A 19,861-nucleotide genomic window follows, 5' to 3' on the forward strand; every position below is an offset into this window, starting at 1 on the left:
GAGGTGACAGAAACAGAATTTGAACCCAGGTCCATTGAGTCCAAATCCAATGTCTTTCCCACTCTCAAGGGCCTTGAATGCCAGGATAAGGAATTTAAACTTTACTTAGTAAGTAATAAGGAATCATTGCATAGTCCCAAGAAAAGGAATGATATGATCTGATCTGCAACATTTTCTATAATTACTTCAAAGGTCTGTGATTTCACTGCAATGAGTATTCCATCAACAAAGATCACAAATTCTATGAACTTTAGAATAGTGTCTTCATGGGTTATTAAATTTCCCTTCCTTGACCTAAAATTTTTACTTGATATCCTATATTATGATACTCAGTCTCTTTTAGCTTCACAGAACCTAACAGAGCTTCCACTGGCAAACAAATAAAGAGTCCAGGTTCAATTCCATGCCACAGTGAGGTATCAGAATAGCCCTTGATGGGAGGGAGATCTGCGCACAAGGAGGCAGTTGTGTGATGAATGTTGTAGAGGGGGCAGAAGGTAAAAGAAGAAAGGTTGGGTCACAGGCTGTTGCTACAGCCCAGGTGATTGGCAAAGCAGGTCTGTGCTAGTGTATAGGATAGAGATGGAAAAGAGGATGCATGAGAGACTGATGAGATTAAAAAAAAAAAAGGCAAACATTGCCCAACTGACTTACTCTCAGTGGAAACTGCTTAATGATCTTACATTCCTTTCAAGTATTTAACTTCCACTGGAACTCGCTGTATTATTTACCTTAGTTCTTAATATTTGATAGGTTAACATCTCAATTGATTTTCATTTTAAAAAGACCTGGAGTAGGGGTGGAGGGTTGTGGTAAAGTGAATACCACTGCAATGTCTCTGTCTTAATTTTACATTAAGCTTGACAAAATGTCAAATTCTTCCCAAGGACATTAACAAAATATTGCAGAGCTAAAGCATTCTCTCCATTGTCAGGTTGTTTTGGGTATTACACCCATGTAGCATGGAATGAACCTGACGGCAGTACTGGATCAGCATTTTTCTAATATAATTAAGGACTTTTAAAGCTTCAATAGATTTTACCTTGGCTACTTCTTCTTGAAATGCTACTAAATTCAAATAGGAAATGTTGACCAAGTCCGGACCATATACCACGGTTATCATTCGATGTTCCAGGCGTCCTATGTTCCCCACATCCAAGAGCTCACGTAATTTTGGGTCCTACAAAATAAATATTGGAAAATCAATCAGGATATAATAATAATGATTACTAATATTTACACAATGTTTTTGAGATTTACAAAACACTTAACATATATTATTTCATTAGAATTTCACAACCACAATCTGAAGTAAGAATTTTATTATTCCCATTTTATGATGAAGAATCTGAGGTTGATAAAGATTAAGTGACTTTCCTTGGACCACAAAGATATAAGTGTCTGAAACAACATTTGAGCTCCAGTCTTCTTGAATCCCACTATGCCACATAACTGCCTCTAAAGAGAGTAATGTTTTTTTCTAATATTAATATAATAAAATTATTTTATTTCTGAGGTATAATTATTTTAAAAATTTATCTAATTTTTTAAGCTGAAAAGTTGCTGTAGAAAAATATGTCATTCTAGTTATTGAAGACACTGAGATCATGTAATCTAGTCCAAAAGCATTCTCCTACTTGTGATTCACAAAAGCATCAGAGTTGAAACTATAGAACCTAGGTCTATGGAGACAGACTAGATTTGAAGTTAGAAGAACAGGGTTCAAATTTTAGTTCTTGTTACTTAATACATGTACTACTAGGGACAAATCACAATACTTCAACCTCACCTTGGTGTGGCTCAGTTTTCTCATGTATAAAATAAAGAAGTTCAACTCCATATCCAAGATTTCTTCTAGCTCCAAATTCTAAGACTCTCCAGGGAATATTCCTTCAACTATACCATGTTCTACCAATACATTTTAAATTTAAATTTTAAATTAATTTTAATTAAAGTTAAATTAAATTTTAATTAATTTTAATTAAAATTTTATATTTAAAATTCCTTCTGTATCTTTAATAACAAATTATAATTACAACTGTAGCATTTTCTTTTACCTCCTAATTTATAAAGAAGCCAACAATGTACTGTAACCAGCTCTCACTGGCTTTCAGGAACCTACTGTTAAATTTTTATTTTGAGCATTTCAAAATAAGAAAATGGAAAGTTCTACAAATCGGGGCTTGACTTATTGTTTTGCTGATTATCTAGATTTAAGAAGGTGATGGTAAAAATGTTGATAATGAAAATTAAATTTTAAAGTGTGCCATACATACACTTTTGTAGAGCCCATTGTTAAACATTTAGCACACCCCTGAACAGAACCATGGAATTCTCAGGGATGAATGAGAATGTTCAGATTTTAAAAAATATATTATTATACTACATTTTGGTAGGCTGGAATTATTATATAAGGCCCAGGCTAGCCTACTCAAAGATGATCAACAGCAGAAAGTTGGTCATATGGGATGAATTATTATAGCCAAGGAAACAAATGAAGATGTCTTAAGAACTCATGGAAGGATTACAATTTCCATGTGTGATGGGTATCTTCGTACCAATTAAATCAAAGATCCTTAAAGTATCAAAACAAATATTTTGATAGAAATATGTCTGAAATTTTCCAGGGCTTGATTCACTTAGCACAATATTATCAACAAAGTAGGAGTATCTGAAGGATTTCATGATCTATATGGAATTTCTCTTCACTGTAGAGACTATGCTGTGATTCCTCTATGACAGTTATAAATAACTTTTGCCAGTAGGTCTCCCTGGTATAAATCTGGCTTGATATTAATGATATACATTCTTTTGGTTGCAGGTGAAAGTATGTTTCTTACATCAAAACTTAGAACATTGTAAAACTTCCCAAATGAGATCAAAAATCACTCAAAAGCATTTGGCATAACTACCCAACAAAGGGGGAAAAAAGTGGATGAAGAATACCCAGATTATAATATGTAATATGCAATTGAATAGGCAATGTATGGTACTCTTCTATAAGCACACAGGAGCAGAACCTAGCACTGAACATAAGGAAGCATTGGACACATTGGGATGTAATCAAGAAATTACAAAGATGATTTTAAAAAGAATCTTTTTAGTGACCCTAAGACATTCCCTAAAACAAAGACCCAATTTTAAAATTTCATTATTTTCCCAGTGATATTTTATGGCTGTGAGTCATAGAACCATGTAGTCTCCAAAAATTTAAGTATCATACAAAGGATGATGGAGAGGTGTGGGGTGGGGGGCATCATCATACTGCAATATCTTACAAAGAATTAACCAGGAAAAATGGTATAAAGTATATCACTGAAGAAATGTATATCCAGAAGAAAAAAGGAGGGGCAGTCATGTGATGACAGCAATGTATAATTAATAGATATTTCATGTGCTCTATTCATATTTGTGTAATGCAAATATGAGTAATGTACCCAGCATGTTGATGAGGGAACTGTGGTAAATTTATGGGAGGATACAAATAAGAAGAATACAGGACAGGCAGGAAAGGCTAAGCTCTGTTTTGTATCATTGGAAGGAATTCTCACATCTAAGAGACAACTGATCCATTGAAGTAAGGAATTTTATCAAAAATAGACATTTAGAGCCCATCTATCAACAAAAAAAGGGAATAATAATTATAGCTAGCATTTATATAGTGCTTTATGGTTCACAAGATCCTGATAACAACCTGGGAGGTAGGTACTATTATTATTCCCATTTTACAGTTGAGGAAACTGAGACAAACAGAGGTTAAATGACTTGCCTAGAGTCATACAGCTAGTTAAATGTCAGCAGCAGGATTCAGGTCTTCCTGATTTCATGTCTACCACTTTGTCCATTGTACCAGTTAACTGCCATGATGATGACAACAAAGTTGACTACTACTACTGCTACCACCTACTAAATGGTATTAATAATAATAATAATAATAATAATAATAATAATAATAATAATAATAATAGCAGCAGGCATCACAGCAGACTAGACCTGGAATTAAGAGGACCTAAGTTCAAATCCTGCCTCAGACACTTACTAATTATGTGATCTGGGCAAGTCACTTAACCCTTTGTCTGCCTCAGTTTCCTCATCAAAAAATAATGATAATAATAGCACCTTTTTCATTTGTTGTTGTTCTGCCATTTTTTTAGTTGGGTCCACTCTTCATAACCCCATTTGGGGTTTTCTTGGCAATGATAATGCAGTGGTTTGCCATTTCCTTCTCCAGCTCATTTTACAGATGAGGAAACAGAGGCAAATAGGGTAAGTGTCTGAGGCTCGATTTGAACTTAAGAAGATGAATCCAGGCCTGGCAGTCTATCCACTAGACCATCTAACTGCCCAATAATAATACCACCTACCTCCCAGGATTGTTGTGAGGATCAAACAAGATAAATACACAAGGTAAATATTTCTATGTTCTCATCCTTAATCTATGAGGCCATGTGATGTACTGGATAGAGAGGTGGCATCAGAGCCAAAAAGCCTTGGGTTGAGGTCCTGCCTCTGACACATGTTGGCAATATGATCCTGGACAAGTCATGCGTTACCCATTGCTCTAGGCAGACTTTACATCATAGAGAGAATATCAGGCTATGTTGGCAGAAAAAGTCTCTCAGTCAGAACTCCATATACCATTGGGATCATAGGTAGGTCTAGACTAATTTTTAGTATGAATATATTTCTTTTTCATAAGTCTCCTTTGTTTTATGTTGCTTAGTTAACACGATATGCATTCAATCATTCTGAGAAGGAGACATTCTAAACCAGTAAGATCACTGTGCTGCACTGACTGGTACTCTTCTACTCCTTTAGAAAGATTCAGAAGGAAAGAAGAAATACAATCTTGTGACTAATAGGCATTGGATCAATCCTTTGACAAAATGAATAATTTCTAGCTGAACTATTTAGTCTGTAATAGGGTTTCAGGATTGTTTGTTTAACTAAATAATAAGGACCAAAAGGGCTATCTACTTGACTCTGATAGCAGTTCTCTGAATGTGATTAAGTAACTCACCCTAGGCTTGAAAGGCTGTTACTCAACCACATCATCCTTACAATCAAAGATCATATGCATGGCATCCTTGCTCAGGTCTGTAGAAACCAGAGTAATCTGTATTTCAAAATATTTTCCTTCATTAAAACTGTAATCCCAAACTGAGAACCTAGCATGCAGTTTTCCTACTTTCATTATTTCACTGCAAAATAGAAAATGTTCACACAAAAGACTTACTGGTATGATATAGAAAAAGAAAAATACAGAATAATTTTTAAAATGATATAACAATAATGTCAGGAAAAAAGGGGAAAAGGAAGTGTTTATTGGTCATTCTACAGGCATCTAAGTGATGCAGTAGATAGAGTGCCAGCCCCGTAGTCAGGAGGACCTGAGTTCAAATCTAATCTGAAACACTTATTAGTTGTGTGACCCTGGTCAAGTCACATAATCCTGTTTGCCTCAGTTCTCCATCTGGAAAATGAGCTGGAGAAGGAAATGGCAAACTATTCCAGTACCTTTGCCAAGAAAACCCTAAATGGGGTTATGGAGAGTTGGACATGAATAAAGAACCGAATAACAGCACTGGTCTTTCTAGCATTAAAAAGAAAGTTTCATATGGTCGAAAAAATACTAGGTAAAGAACTATCTCTGGAACTTAATATCTGTGTGACTGTAGGCAAGTGACTCAAATCACTTTATTTTCTCAGCTTTATTTTCTAACATGATAAATGGAGATCAAATCATAATTGCTACTGAGTTTATTGCTTTGTAAGGTAAGGATAGAAGTAGAAAATAGATGTGAATGGGAAGAAGACAGTATATAAATATAGTCAATCAATCATCATTTTGGTAAGCAATTTTCTATTTTAGGACACAGAAAAGATAAAATAATTCTTAGAAAATACATGAAATACACTGTTTTCACTAAAATTTGAGATCAATTACATTTTATTAAGCTCATGACTGTCTTTGGTTCTGTACTGTTAGAAAAAAAAATTAGGAATCAATGGACAAGGTGATTTTTTGACATTTTGCTCTTAGAGCTTCCGTTTCTGATTTTTCTCTAGGTTCTCCTCAAACCTAGTCCCAGCCCTAACAACCCCATCTCCATCTCCACTATATCTGGTGTTCAGAAGAATCTTCCTGGTCAGCATTGTTATCTTTGGTGAAGTTGTTCTCCTCTAGTAACTTTAATGAGAGAAGAACAATGGCAGATAGAGGTCTATAGGTAAAAGGAGCAAGGGATGGAAAAGAGGATTTAAAGTTAGATGGGACATTTGAGATTATTCAGAACAGTGGTGGCAAATTCAAAAGAAATGCAGCCACTGAGTTGTGCATACAGATCTCTGTGGGCTACATACTGACATAGAAAGCCATTTTTGTTGTTCAGTTGTTTCTGAATCTTTGTGACCCCATTTTGGGGGGGGGTTCTTGGCAGTGATACTGGAGTGCTTTGCCAGTTCCTTCTCCAGCTCATTTTACAGATGAGCAAACTGAGGTAAACAGGGTTAAGTGACTTGCCTGAGGTTACACAGCTAGTGTTTGAGGTCACATGATCATGAAGATGAGTCTTTCTGATTCCAAGAGCTCAATCCACTGTACCACCTAACTGCCCTAGAAAGCCATATATTAACATTATATATGTTTTATTGTATTTTAATTTACTTTGTTAAATATTTCCCAGTTGCATTTTAATCTGATTCCAGATGCACTGGGAGTGTTGCAGGACATAAGAGGTCTAGGGCTGTGTGTTGGACATTTCTGACCTAGAACAACCTGCTCCTTTATAGGTTAAGGAACTGAGGGTCAGAGAAATTATTTAATTCCACACAGTAGGTAATTAATAGAGTGGAGATTTGAACTTAGGGGCTTTTAAATCTATACCAAGTATTCTTTTTATTAGAAAGTAGAACTGGTTAGGGAGTTTGGAGTCTATTGCTGGGAACAGTCACCTGAGGCAGAAAAATAATCAGCCATAATTGACATTTTTCTTTGTGACTTTTTATCAGCTAATGATTAACCATTAAAAAAAAAGGCCATCAGCCATAGATGGAGGATCAAAAGGGAGCTATGTGTAATATTCTATAGGAAAAAAACCCCAATGGATTATGTATAAATACTTTAACAATAATTTTAAATTTGCAATAAGAAATAAAGAAAATCCCTTCATAAATTTTCTCTGTGGACTCTATTCCAAATTTGTCTTGTACTATTTTATATAGTATTCAACATATAGTAATCCTATTCTTCTTTGTCATTTTTCTATAGCCTTAACTAGGAAGGAGTCTTCCTCTAAGGACATATTTTGCTTTAAAAAACAAAACCAAACCAAAAACCTCACTTTCTTTTTTGGAATATGACAGCTCAAGTTGACCTTCTTGCTTCAGAAACTCATTACTTGTTATTATGTTACTGATGTGTCAGAGATGCTGGGCAAAAGATTTGTTGCAAAGGTTTATCTTTTTAAACATTCTGTAAAACACCTATTATAAAATACACCTGCCACCTCAAGTGTCAACAGCTGGTTATCAGTTACAGAAGGCTGACTCACAGGGAGGAACTAGTGGGGAAATAATTGTAAATACAGTAACAGAACAGGAATAGAAACAGGAGTAATATGTCCAGGAAGACATGGAAAATCATTTAAGTGTTTATTATTATTATTAATCATCATCCTCATATCATAGAAAAGGGACTGATGTTGATAGTGATACTTTTTTCATGTAGGGAAATATGAGTTCATTTCTAAATTTAAGCAAATTTAACATAGTTCATGCTGAATGGGCATTACAAAATACCCAACTCTAATTTATTTAAAGAGTATGGGAAACATTAAACACAAAACCCAATGTCCTAGGATCTAGCTTTGATCTTTAGTGTCATACCATTCATTAAACAATTCGTCCTACCACCATACACCATTTTGTTCTTTTTAAACAATGATTCTGTGAACAGAATAGAAATGAAAGGGAAATAATACTTGCTGAACTACAGCTTTTAGAAAGAAAACAATAGTCTCTGACCTCACATTTATAGTCTAATACTGAAAATAAACATACAATACCGAAATGACTAAGTGGATAAAGCACTGAACTTGGAGTCAGGAAGACCTGAGTTCAAATCCAATCTCAGACACTTAACTTGGCTATGTGACCCTGGGCAAGTCACTTAACATCTGTTTGCCTTAATCCAGAAGGAAATGGCAAACCACTCCAGTATCTTTGCCAAGAAAACCCCATGGACAGTATGGTCCATGGGGTCATGAAGAGTGGGGCACAACTTAACAATAACAATTGGAAATAAAGCAGAGAATTATAACTATAATTTCTTGTACGAAAAACATACTTCCATATTTTTTATATAATATCTTTGCAATGAAAGTGTTATATAATGTATGAATAAGGAAGAACTCTATCAAATAGGATTCAGAGGAGGCTTCATTGAGAAGGTGATATGATTTTAAAATGAAGTGAAAAGAAAAGAAAAGAGGATGTGGGAGTTGAGGAAGTTGAGAGATTGTATTTGTTGTAAGGGCTGTCAACATGAACTTTGAAATTCCTTATTGTGCCGGCAGTGAATGGGGTAGGGAAAAAGGAATAGACATGTCACATTTCCCTACCAGAATCGTGAGGTGTTGAAATGAGTTGGATGTAATTCATTTGGAATGGGTATATCATGGATGTTTTTAGTCTGCTTTTCACAGGAATCAGAATGCAGAAGATAACAAAAGCTATTTGCTAAACAAAAAATAAAGTGTTTTAACTCAGCAAAGAATTTATGAGAGGCACTTAAACAGTCTTCCAGAGTAGCTAATATACATGTTTAGGAATCTAAAGATTTGAATTACTAATAAAATACAAAAGAAGTATCTTACCAATTTTAAAATCTATGTCAATTTTGCTCATTTAAAGGTAGATGTTTCATGTATAACCATATATCAGATTGCATGTCATCTCAAGGAGGAAAGGATAGAATTTGGAACTCAAAACTTCAAAAAAAAATTTTTTAAATTGTTTTAACATGTAACTGGGGGAAAATAAAATATTATATAAAACAATAAATACATGTGTTTCATCTTTAGAATTTGAAAGCCTCTGTTACATTTATTTTTAAATATACCTTACAAATATGTATGAAGACAGAGCAGTGAAGAAAAGAGCATGAAGGCAGGTGTCATATCTAATAGACTATTAAACAGATATTTTAAAAACACTAAAAAATTTTAACATTTTAAAACACAACAAAAATTATTATTAAAATAAATCATAATTAAAATCCAATAATATTCAAATAATTATTTGGAATGATTCATGGCCAGAGTCTAACACCCCTTGAAATGATGTATCACCTTCCATATGTTGAAGAAGAGACCTTCATAAAGCTAGATTTGTAATGCTTATATAATTTCATCAACTTAATTGGCCTAAACAAAAAAAAAACCCTAAGATTCTTTTGGGAACAGGAAATGAAGTCATAAAAATATTAAGTATGGAACATACATAGCATAAATTGACTGTGGTCTTGAACTGTACCTCTATCTTCGTAACTAAAAAGGCCTGGGATTACCATCTCTCAGAAATATAGGAGAGGGAATGGGTAGAATTTAAGAACAGAGAAGGAAATAAACCTTCCAACCCCTACCTCTGGCCCTACAAAGTCCCATTTTCCTGCAACTCTGAATATAGTTTTCCCTGGGCAATTTTTGCATCCTGTCTTGTAATTATCTTTTGGGGAGATCACATAAAGTGAAGGTGAGTGAGAAACCTTCCAGCCACTCTCCAGCAGCAATAGCAGCTACCTATTGGCTTCATTATAACATAGAATTTATGTGGAAATGTATTTCTTCTCTCTTCACCTGTGGAAGGATAAGACTATGGTACTTTCCTGGGTGGAGGAAAGACCATCATAATGATCAAAACTGTTTTTAAAGGAGCATTTCTGTCTATTACAGATTTACCTACTATTAGCAATTATCTACCAACTAACTCACAATTACAACTCATAATTTTTTTAGCACTTTAGGATTTACTAAGTACTTTCCTCATGACTATACTATGAGGTAGGCAGTTCATGCAAACATAACATTTCATTTTAAAGTTGTGAAAACTAGAGCTCACTCATCTAGGGTCCCATGCTAGCACATAAGTTTTAGATGTGGGAATCAAATCTAACTCCTAACTCAGAGCTCACACTTTGCCCTGCATTTTAATGTCCTGGGAATAGTGACATTTCCCATTCTACTCTTTAAGCACATCCAGGATCATTACTGTTTCCATAAGGATTGCGAAATGGTCTGTCCAATTAAGTAATGCGGCTGTTTTTGAACTATGAGGATTAATGATTAAATTACGTATACCTATTTGCAGAAAGTGAGCTTTCATACATATTTAAGCTATAACAATGATTTACTTTTTCTTACCTCAATTAACTAGGAAAGACTTCTCTGTGAAATTTAATATAATCCCATTCTCACTAAAGATCATTTAAATGTCTATTTTTTTCCCCTCCAGAAGTGATCACTCTAACTGATCAGCTCAAGAGTGGCAAAGAACATATTTTTCTGACTTTTTTTTTTAAAGATCAAAAATCCACAACATTTGAAGCACTAAAGTGACAAAAGAACTAATATTTTAGAAACAAGGACACACATTAAGCAAATGCTACTATCATTATCAAATGAAATAATGCAAATACATGTTTTCCCAAGCCTTAAAGAATTATATAAATGCCAGCTATTAGTATTTAAATCACAGATTCTAAAGTAAGTGAAAGAAAGGAACAGATACAGAAAAGTCAGCTTTAAAAGTACTAAAGACATCTTTTGTATCTCCTATATTTTTCCTATGCATTGCTATAAGAAGAAATAGCTGCATTTTTTGTTGAAAAGCCACCTGCAAATGCAAATGTATCTAAAAACATTTCTTGAATTCATTTTTCATGCTTGAGTTATGCTGATATAGAAAATACATATGATTTATTGTATTCATTTAAAATGCCCTTATTGGCTTTTAAGCATATTATATAGTTTTGATATTAGGCTAACATTAATCATGATCTTAGCACTTAAGAGAATCACCTCAAACTGAATTACATTTCAAGTAGCTTAAGCTTTTATAGCAAAATTTTATGAAAAATGTATCATTCATGATCATGAATCATGCATTGACAAATGTCTTTAAAAATATTCTTAGTACAACTGTCAGAAGATGAAGAAAGAAATCCTCCTAGTTTTTAACTCTAGTGATTTTCATGTAACGTATGTTCACAGCGATAAACTGTTTTCTTCCATTGAATGTTGAGTGAGTTCTTCCTATTAGAGTTTATTAAGATTTGTTATATAAAGAAAAGACATGGTGAAGGGGTGAATCAGTAAGCTGTCATCTAGACCACAAATATTAAATAAATCAGGCAAAAACAAGTCAAAGGAGAGATTTATTATTTCATTTTTTACAATTCAACACTCATTATAGGACAAGTAAATGTCATTATAGGTTGTTTCATGATTCAAGAATGGATTGATAGGTGTTTTACTATTGAGGCAGCTAGGTAGTGCTGTGGATAGAGTGCGGGGCCTGGAGTCAGGAAGACTTGAGTTCCAGTCCTGCCTCACACATTTACTAGCTGTATGACCCTGGGCAAGTCACTTAACCTCTTTACTTCAGTTTCCTCATTTGTAAAATGAAGATAAAAACAGCACCTACTTCCTGGGGTGATTGTGAGAATCAAATAAGATAATAATTATAAAGCATTTAGCACAGAGCCTAGCATATAGTAAGTGTATACAAATGTTAGCTATGATGATGATGATGATGATGATGTCACTTTATGATTCTTTTCTTTTTTAATTACAGAGACACAATTTACCATACCTCTACTAATATGGGCAGCCAGGTGGCTCAGTGGATACAGTGCTATGCCAGGAGTCAGGAAGACTCATCTTCCTGAGTTCAAATCTGGCTTCAGACACTTACTAGCTGTGTGACCCTAGCCTAGTCACGTAATCCTGCTTGCCTGATTTGTACTGAATAACTTAAGCTACCTCACCTTGATCATAACTCATCTGTAAAATGAGTTAGAGAAGGAAATGGCAAACCATTCCAGTATCTCTGCCAAGAAAACTTCCAATGCGGTACCAAAGAGTCAGACATGGCTAACAACAATGACAACCTTTGACACTGTCCCAAGTTGTGAAAGTGTTTTGAAAACTTCAAGGTTTTATGTAAATATGAGATGGCAGTATAACCATATTATTATTATTAATATTCACTGCTAAACAAAATGACATCATTAAATAGGAATTAAGTGAACTTTTCTATATAAATAAGCTACATTATTATGATGATTATTCCACTGACTGGCCCTGTGCACTGAATTTCAGTTCGGCAGAAGATCAGTGTTTTGGACAACGAGCAGATCACTGTGCAATCCTGTTTCAAGCACTAAGAATAAGTTCAATGTCTACTAAAGTTCTCAATAACCTAGTTGTATAAGCACTGGAAAACTTATCCTAAAATTTTATTACCTATTCTGTATTCTTGTTCTTGAAAAATGTTTCCAAAGGCATTTATGATTTCACCAACTTGATGTTGACCTATCTTTTGAATTATATTTATGACATATACCATTTCTCAAGACCTAAACACAGAAACTGTTCATTTGATCTAATATATCCTCACCCTAAGCAAGCTACAACTTAGGGGGCACAGTAAATCTAGTTGCTAGATCACTTTCATGTCCCAAGGCCTATAATCTGATTCTTACTGATCATCTTGTTTCTATTCCAAATTCCAAATGTTTTACATTTAGATCTGTTGGGTAATCAAATAGCTGTCAAATGATAATTACATTAACTCTTGGGTATAAGGCTCATAAGAGAAATGTTTCCTAATCATGCCTATTTCTGGGTTGACATGTCACCCAAGTCTCCTATACTCTTACTAATATTTGAGAATACTTCTATTCTAGCCAAAGTTCTTTATCTTTCACATTTCTTTTAAAAGATCATGACTTCTTGCTTTTTTCTTGCTGGCTTAGCCTTTGGTATAAAGCTTTCCACAGAATGGGTCCCCCACAATTCTTTGCATTCAACATTTGTTTCTCAAAAGAGTATGGGAATAATAGTGATATATCTTTCAACCCCAACAAACCTGAGAATTTTGCCTTCAAGATTTAAAGTTCAGATAATCTTCTATCACTTTTCTTATTACTGAAGGCGATCAGGGATAAATGTCTCCTTACCAAGGCACATCAAATTTATACTATTCATTCAAAGGAAAATAATAATGTTTCTTTACAGAAAATATTTTGACAGCCAATATTGGTTGTGGCATATACTATGATGAATACCATGCTGTATAGAAAGCAAGTTTTGTATAGTTTCATTCTTTCTCTCACTCACCGCCCCCAACACACACGCACAAACACACACACACACACACACACACCCTACAGTAGTGCATGGGGCTTTCTGATCTTATTTTTTTCAAGTTCTGCCTTTTGCATTTGTCAATGATACAATCATCAGTGTGACATAGGATTTGACACATTTTTTTTTTTTGGTAGTGAACGGATGTATTTGTACTGAATAACTTAAGCTACCTCACCTTGATCATAAGCATGGGGTTTCAAGTATCTAGCTAGAATTAACAGTGTAGTTTGTGCTATGACAAAAATTAAAGGCATGGTAAATGTACCATTTTCACAGTCTTTCCAATGATATAGCTGCCTATTCATTTTCCTTTTTCCACTGTTTTCTCTAAGCAGGTCCTATATAACTTTCATGGTCTAGCTTTGACACGCTAGAAGATAACAGGAATCAAAAAAGAAAATGAAAGAAGAGCTGGAAGAAATTTCTAAATTCTTCCAGATTTATTTGAAGGTGTTGAGTTAAAGAAATGAGTTAACATATGTAAAGTGTTTTGTGATCTTAAAGGATTATATAAATGCTAGTTATTATTGATAATAATTACAGAGAGAAGAGTGAGATATACTTAGTATATAGATATGGATGACATAAAAGAGAGATCCAGTTTAACTTGGCCAGAAGTGGATAAAAGGTGATTTGGTTAAGTAGGGTGAATAAAAGACACTTCTCTTCAGATGCAAAGATTCTCGCTCCCTTTTTTTTTTTAAATAGGTTAGGGCTATGAGGTCTCACAGAAAAGAATGGGTGAATGGTAAGGAGCAATTCTCTCCCAGTAGGCATGAGAGAGAAGTAACATTTTCAACTCAGATTTCAGATAATCCAGCAATGAGTAAGCTGTTCTAAAGCTGGCACCATCTCGTAGGGGGAAAGAATAATTACTGGGAAAGTTTTTTCTTTCTTTCTTTCTTTCTTTCTTTCTTTCTTTCTTTCTTTCTTTCTTTCTTTCTTTCTTTCTTTCTTTCTTCTTCCTTCCTTCCTTCCTTCCTTCCTTCCTTCCTTCCTTCCTTCCTTCCTTCCTTCCTTTCTTTCTTTCTTTCTTTCTTTCTTTCTTTCTTTCTTTCTTTCTTTCTTACAGAAGAGTTGAATAGTATGGAATAGAACCTGTAATGCCTTTGGGAAAGGGCAAGAGAGGAAAATAGCAAATAGACAGGAAAGTAAAATTCTATAGATCAACAGCAAGAGAGACCAGAACAACAACTGGGCTGGCAGACCTATAACTGTAGCAACATGGAGTTTAGTTAGTATAAATACATAAATTAAAAATAAATGACATGTGAAGAAAGATGCTATCTGGATCCAGAGAAAGAACTGATAAATAGAAGTATGTACAGAATAATTTTACATACACACATATGTATACTTACACACATACATGCATATACATACACCTATTTGTGTCTAATGCTAGCCATCTCTAGGCAAAGGGGGAAGAAAAAAAGGAAAAAAGAAATTTACATGATAAGTTTGTTGTATATTTGGAGGGAATAGAAAGTTCTACATGGTAGATTTGCAGTTTCATATGAAATCATCTTTTTTTTTTATTGTACTGTATTATGAAATTGCTTGTTTTGTTCCACGAATTGACAATAAAATAAATTTTTCGAAATGAGTGCCTGCCAGGAAATTGGAGGCTCAACCCTGATCTTCCTTCCTGAAGGGCAGCACTTTGAATCTTGAGGACTCTACAAATCTCTAGGATAGATACAATGGGGACCCACTGGAAAGAAGGAAAAGGCATTCTCCTGACTATCAGTCTAAGTAAAACTGTTTTCTGTATTCTTTACTGTGAGATAAAACCTTTCCTAGGCTAGATACCTTGTAATCCTGAGTGCTTCAAGAGGAAGTGACAAATATTAATGTTTCTGACAAATATTAGTGTTGACCCCTTTGTGGGGACAAATGAGCCAGAGAAATTTGGAGGTATTCCAAGTTTTGCTATACCTTTCTTTTAAGGAAGAGTCTCTATCAGTAGGGCCACAATATTAAGGGACCCATACTTAAAGTTAAATACATGAAATATCCTTGATTTTGCAAAGTCAGGCACTCCTCCATGTTCCTTTCTTCCCCCTTTCCCATTATGAGCAAAAATATTAATCACTGGGGGAATGACTTTTGATGATGAGTTTTCTTGACCTTAATTAGGCTGGTTCCTGGTTGACAACCATAATGTTGGCTACATATATCTGAAATATGAGTAAGACTTTCTGGAAGTAACAAACATGTATATGGATCAAACAAATGACTTTGGTCTTATTTGCACCAAGCTTAGTATTAGTGAGCTAAATTCATCATTCTACTTTTAACAAAGGAGAAAGAAAAAGACAAACTTGGAAAAAAATGTGAACCAGAAAGAATACCAGATTGAAAGTCAGGAAACTCAACTACTTTTCCTGGTTCTGACATTTACTAGCTTCATGATCTTGGGCAAGTGCGTTAAATTCCCTGGACCTCAGGTTCTTCATCTATAAAACAAGGAGGTCAGATGATACGAACTTCAGAATTATTTCAAATGATGTACTATTTGTAAAGCACTTAGCACAGTGCCTGGAATATAGTAGGCACTATATAAATTCCTATCTCCTTCCTTTTGACTTCTAACACTATGATTCTAATAATATAATTTTGTGCTCCTCACTATTAGTAAATTAGTGAGACCCATTAACTGTTTCAGAGCTCTAGAATTCCAATTATTTCATTATTGCTCTGGAAATTTAAATATACATCCATGAGATAACAAGGCAGCTAGATGATACAGTATATACAGCACTGGGCGTGGAGTCAGGAAGACTCATCTTCCTGAGTTCAAATTTGGCCTCAGATACTTACTAGCTGTTTAACCTTGGGCAAATCACTTAACTCACTTTGTCTCAGTTCCTTATCTGTACAATGAGCTGGAGAAGGACATCGAAAACCACTCAAGTATCTTTGCCAAGAAAACTCCCAATGGGATCAGACAACTGAAATGAGTGAACAACAAAAACAATAAACTACAGGATAACAAGAAGGCATCAAAGCAAACCCCTCCTCCATCACCCCAAAAGGTCAGACACTGAAAAAAATGATTAGTTTTTAAGGAAGTTTATCCAATGTAAATCATAAAAATGAGGAAGCCTGAAGAGCCAAGAAACAACCTTAACTGAATGTTTGTTCTCAGTCAAGCAGAAGGATATAGCAATCAAGGGCTATGTTAATTCAGAATATAAAATTTCTTTCATAATCTTATGGAAGAAGATAATTGAAAATTATGGACAATAGCACTTTTTAAAAAGAGCAAAAAAAAGTGCTATTAAGAAAAACATATTTACAGAAACCTTGGCAAGAAACTCTTTTAATCCAACTAATGCTAAAAACTTTTAAGAATGAAACTAGAAGGCAAATAAAAGAAAGCTGGGGAAAATATTTTACCAAGATTTCTATAACAAACAATTTATGCATTAATCACACCAGATAGTCTACATTTGGAATCTAACATAACAGTCCTCAACATCTTTGAGAAGGAATTAGAAATGGTACAGAAGAAAACAAAGGAGGATAGTGCAGTCGGATGAGGCCAACTACATGCCAAAGAGCTTTGTGATGGGTATGATCTCATTTTTAGAATATTGAGGGATTCTCAAGCTATCTAAAAGAGAAAGGGATAATAAATGTTTGGTAGAAGTCTCAGATATTGTTACTATTGAAAAAAGGCAATTAAGAAAATATCAATAATTACTGCATATATGTATATATGTGTGTAAATATGTATGTATTGAGGGGGTTCTTGACGGAAGTAAGAGAAAGGAACAGGAAGGCATTAAAATCATTTTCTATAATAGACTACATTTTTATAGTCACACAATGGACCCAACAGCATAAGAAATACAAAATCTCACTGTGTTTATTATTTGTTGACTATACAAAAACATTTGATTCAGAAGAACAAAATGTTATCTTAAAGGTTCTTAACCAACAAGTTTTCTCTCATGCATATTATGAAACTACACAATATTCTCTGAAAGTCACAACAGAGGTCAGTCTGTTAGTATTAAATGAGTATTAAAATTAAGCAAAACATCAAACAGGGAGACATACTCCTGCAAAAGGTGTTCATCACTGTCACAAAGGCTGTACAATGCTCAAACTGAAGACAGATTCCTTGTAGATAATGTTCTCTAGATACTCTTGTCTGCAGGTGACTTTGTACTGTTTTGCCCATCTCTAGAAAACACTAGAGCTCCAAAAAGAGATATATGTCTTAAAAGAGTTTGGTCTAACAATACACATAAAAACATTACAATTAGGTGAATTTGTTATCTTCTTGTGATAAATATTTAGAATACAGACACTAAAGAAATAATCTATACTATACTAGAGATAGTATAAGTATAGCATACTAGAGTAAAGCATACTAAGAATTGAATAGGAAGAAGAAAGTTGGACAGATGGCATTTGGGACATTATTAAGTACTTATATTAATCCCAAGATTATTTCTTGAAAAAAAACCCACACATTTTAAACATTACTTTCAGTGCGGTTATATATGGCTATAGATAATAGAAAATACTATAACAAAAATGCATTATCCAAAAATCAAAATTGAGTGATCTAAAGATCACCCAAAGGTAATGAAGAGATGGACAGCTGACATAAGTAGATTGAAGAATATTACCAATGCAAACTGCAAGTCAGAAGCAACATAAAATATATTATCAAAGAGACATATGAGTGGAAAATATATCATCTTGTCATATAGTAAGAAAGATAATAGATTCACAGATAACACATTGCATTAGTATTTATGTAATATGGGAAATCCTAGAGCAATGCCTCCAGCATGTTGGGTAGATATCTGTTAGAGGATATCTAGGATAATATGGAAAAGAGATAAGGGTAAAGGATTTGCAATCTGTACCATTGGAGATACCATTGGAGGAAGGGCTCTAATATTGACAGCCTTTTCCCCCTCACTTTTACTTTATTACTATTAAATGTCACACACAAGTAAATAAGTGACCACAACACCCATGTACTCAATCATCCCATCTTTATGCCCAAGCTGCAGCTGTATGTGAATGAATGAATGAGTAAATAAGAATTTGAATGAGTATGCATGAAGGGCTAAAAGCTAGTATAAAACAACAACAAAAAAGGTATAATTATTCCTTTTGTTTTTTTGTAATGACCCTACAAAGATGATAAAATAGGCAACATTATTGATGAATCCTCTCCAACACAGGAAAATTTAATCTTACTTAAACTCCTAGAAAATCATTCTAGTGAATTTTTAAAGGCATGTTCAGCAAAAACCTAGAAAAAGAAACCACTATCACAAAGTGGCAATATTGCTTTTTCAAGAATAGTTCGTGTAACTTTGTTTCCTTTTTTGACAGGTTTATTTAATTAGGAGGCTTGGAGAAAGCAGTTCTCAGCAAATATAGCAGCTTAGATACTGATGAAACTTCTCTTTATAGTTTAAGAATGACAAAATGTGGGCCAGATGACAGTACAATTAGGTGAATTCAGAACTAACAGAATTGGTGGACTTTAATAATTAATAGTATATGTCAACTTGAAAGGAGACCACTAGTGGATTACCTCACAGATCTATGATTAACTTGTTCTGATTAACATCTTTTATTTAATTAATGTTTAATAACTCAGCTAAAGGCATGGCAATAAATTGTGCAGATGGAAAAGCTGGGAGGGATAGTGAACACATTGAATGGCAGAGTCAAGATTCAGAAAGATTTGGACAGGTAGTCCTGGATGGACTCAATCCAGGTAGATGGTCTTACAAATGAAGAGATATGCTGAGAGGTTTTATCTTGAACAAGGTCCAGGAGTGTGCTGGAACCAGCTCAACATGGCTGGTGAAAGCTAATTTTTAAATTTTCAGTGTGAGCAGTTGCCCATCAGAAATCAGCACATGCTACAAACCAGGGCATGATTGATTGTTTTGTTGATTGTCTAGATTTAAGAAACTTATAGAAAAACTATTAATCTGCAGATTAAAATTAAAAGTGTGTTGTCCATATATAATCATCAGATTGGCAAAGCTGACAAAAAAGGAACTTAATGCTGGAGCAACGGAGGGGAAATAGGTGCATTAATATGCTACTAGTTGTGAATTGGTCTAGCCTTTCTGGAAAGCATTTTGGAACTATGCCCCCAAATATTAAATTTTGCATAATTTTTGACCCAAGGATATTGCTACTAGATAGATCAAAGAAAGAGGAAAAGGACCTATGTGCATAAAAATACTTATAGCAGCTTTTTAAATCATGGCCAAATAATTGAAAATGAAAGAACAAAAATAAGAATGTGGTAGAATACAATTGTGCTGTAAGAAATGAGAATTATGTCATAGAAACCTGCCTAGAAAGATTTGTATGAAATGATGGAGAGTGGATGAGCAGAACCAGAAGAACAATTTATATAATAACAAGAATATCAT

The 19,861-nt window shown here is 34.2% G+C and overlaps 1 protein-coding gene across 2 annotated transcripts in view; it reads right to left on the minus strand.

Moving 5' to 3' along the window:
* The window catches only part of PLCB1 (phospholipase C beta 1), an 870,456-nt gene that overhangs the window by 354,133 nt on the left and 496,462 nt on the right, over positions 1-19,861 (minus strand). For both annotated transcript variants that reach the window (XM_020985703.2, XM_020985722.2), the window contains exon 4: positions 1,043-1,180. In XM_020985703.2, the coding sequence (XP_020841362.1) occupies positions 1,043-1,180 (138 nt within the window). The remainder of the gene's footprint in view (positions 1-1,042; positions 1,181-19,861) is intronic.

Source organism: Phascolarctos cinereus, unplaced genomic scaffold, assembly GCF_003287225.1.
Source record: "Phascolarctos cinereus isolate Bilbo 61053 unplaced genomic scaffold, phaCin_HiC Scaffold_2;HRSCAF=192, whole genome shotgun sequence".
In the NCBI taxonomy this organism is placed as follows: domain Eukaryota; kingdom Metazoa; phylum Chordata; class Mammalia; order Diprotodontia; family Phascolarctidae; genus Phascolarctos; species Phascolarctos cinereus.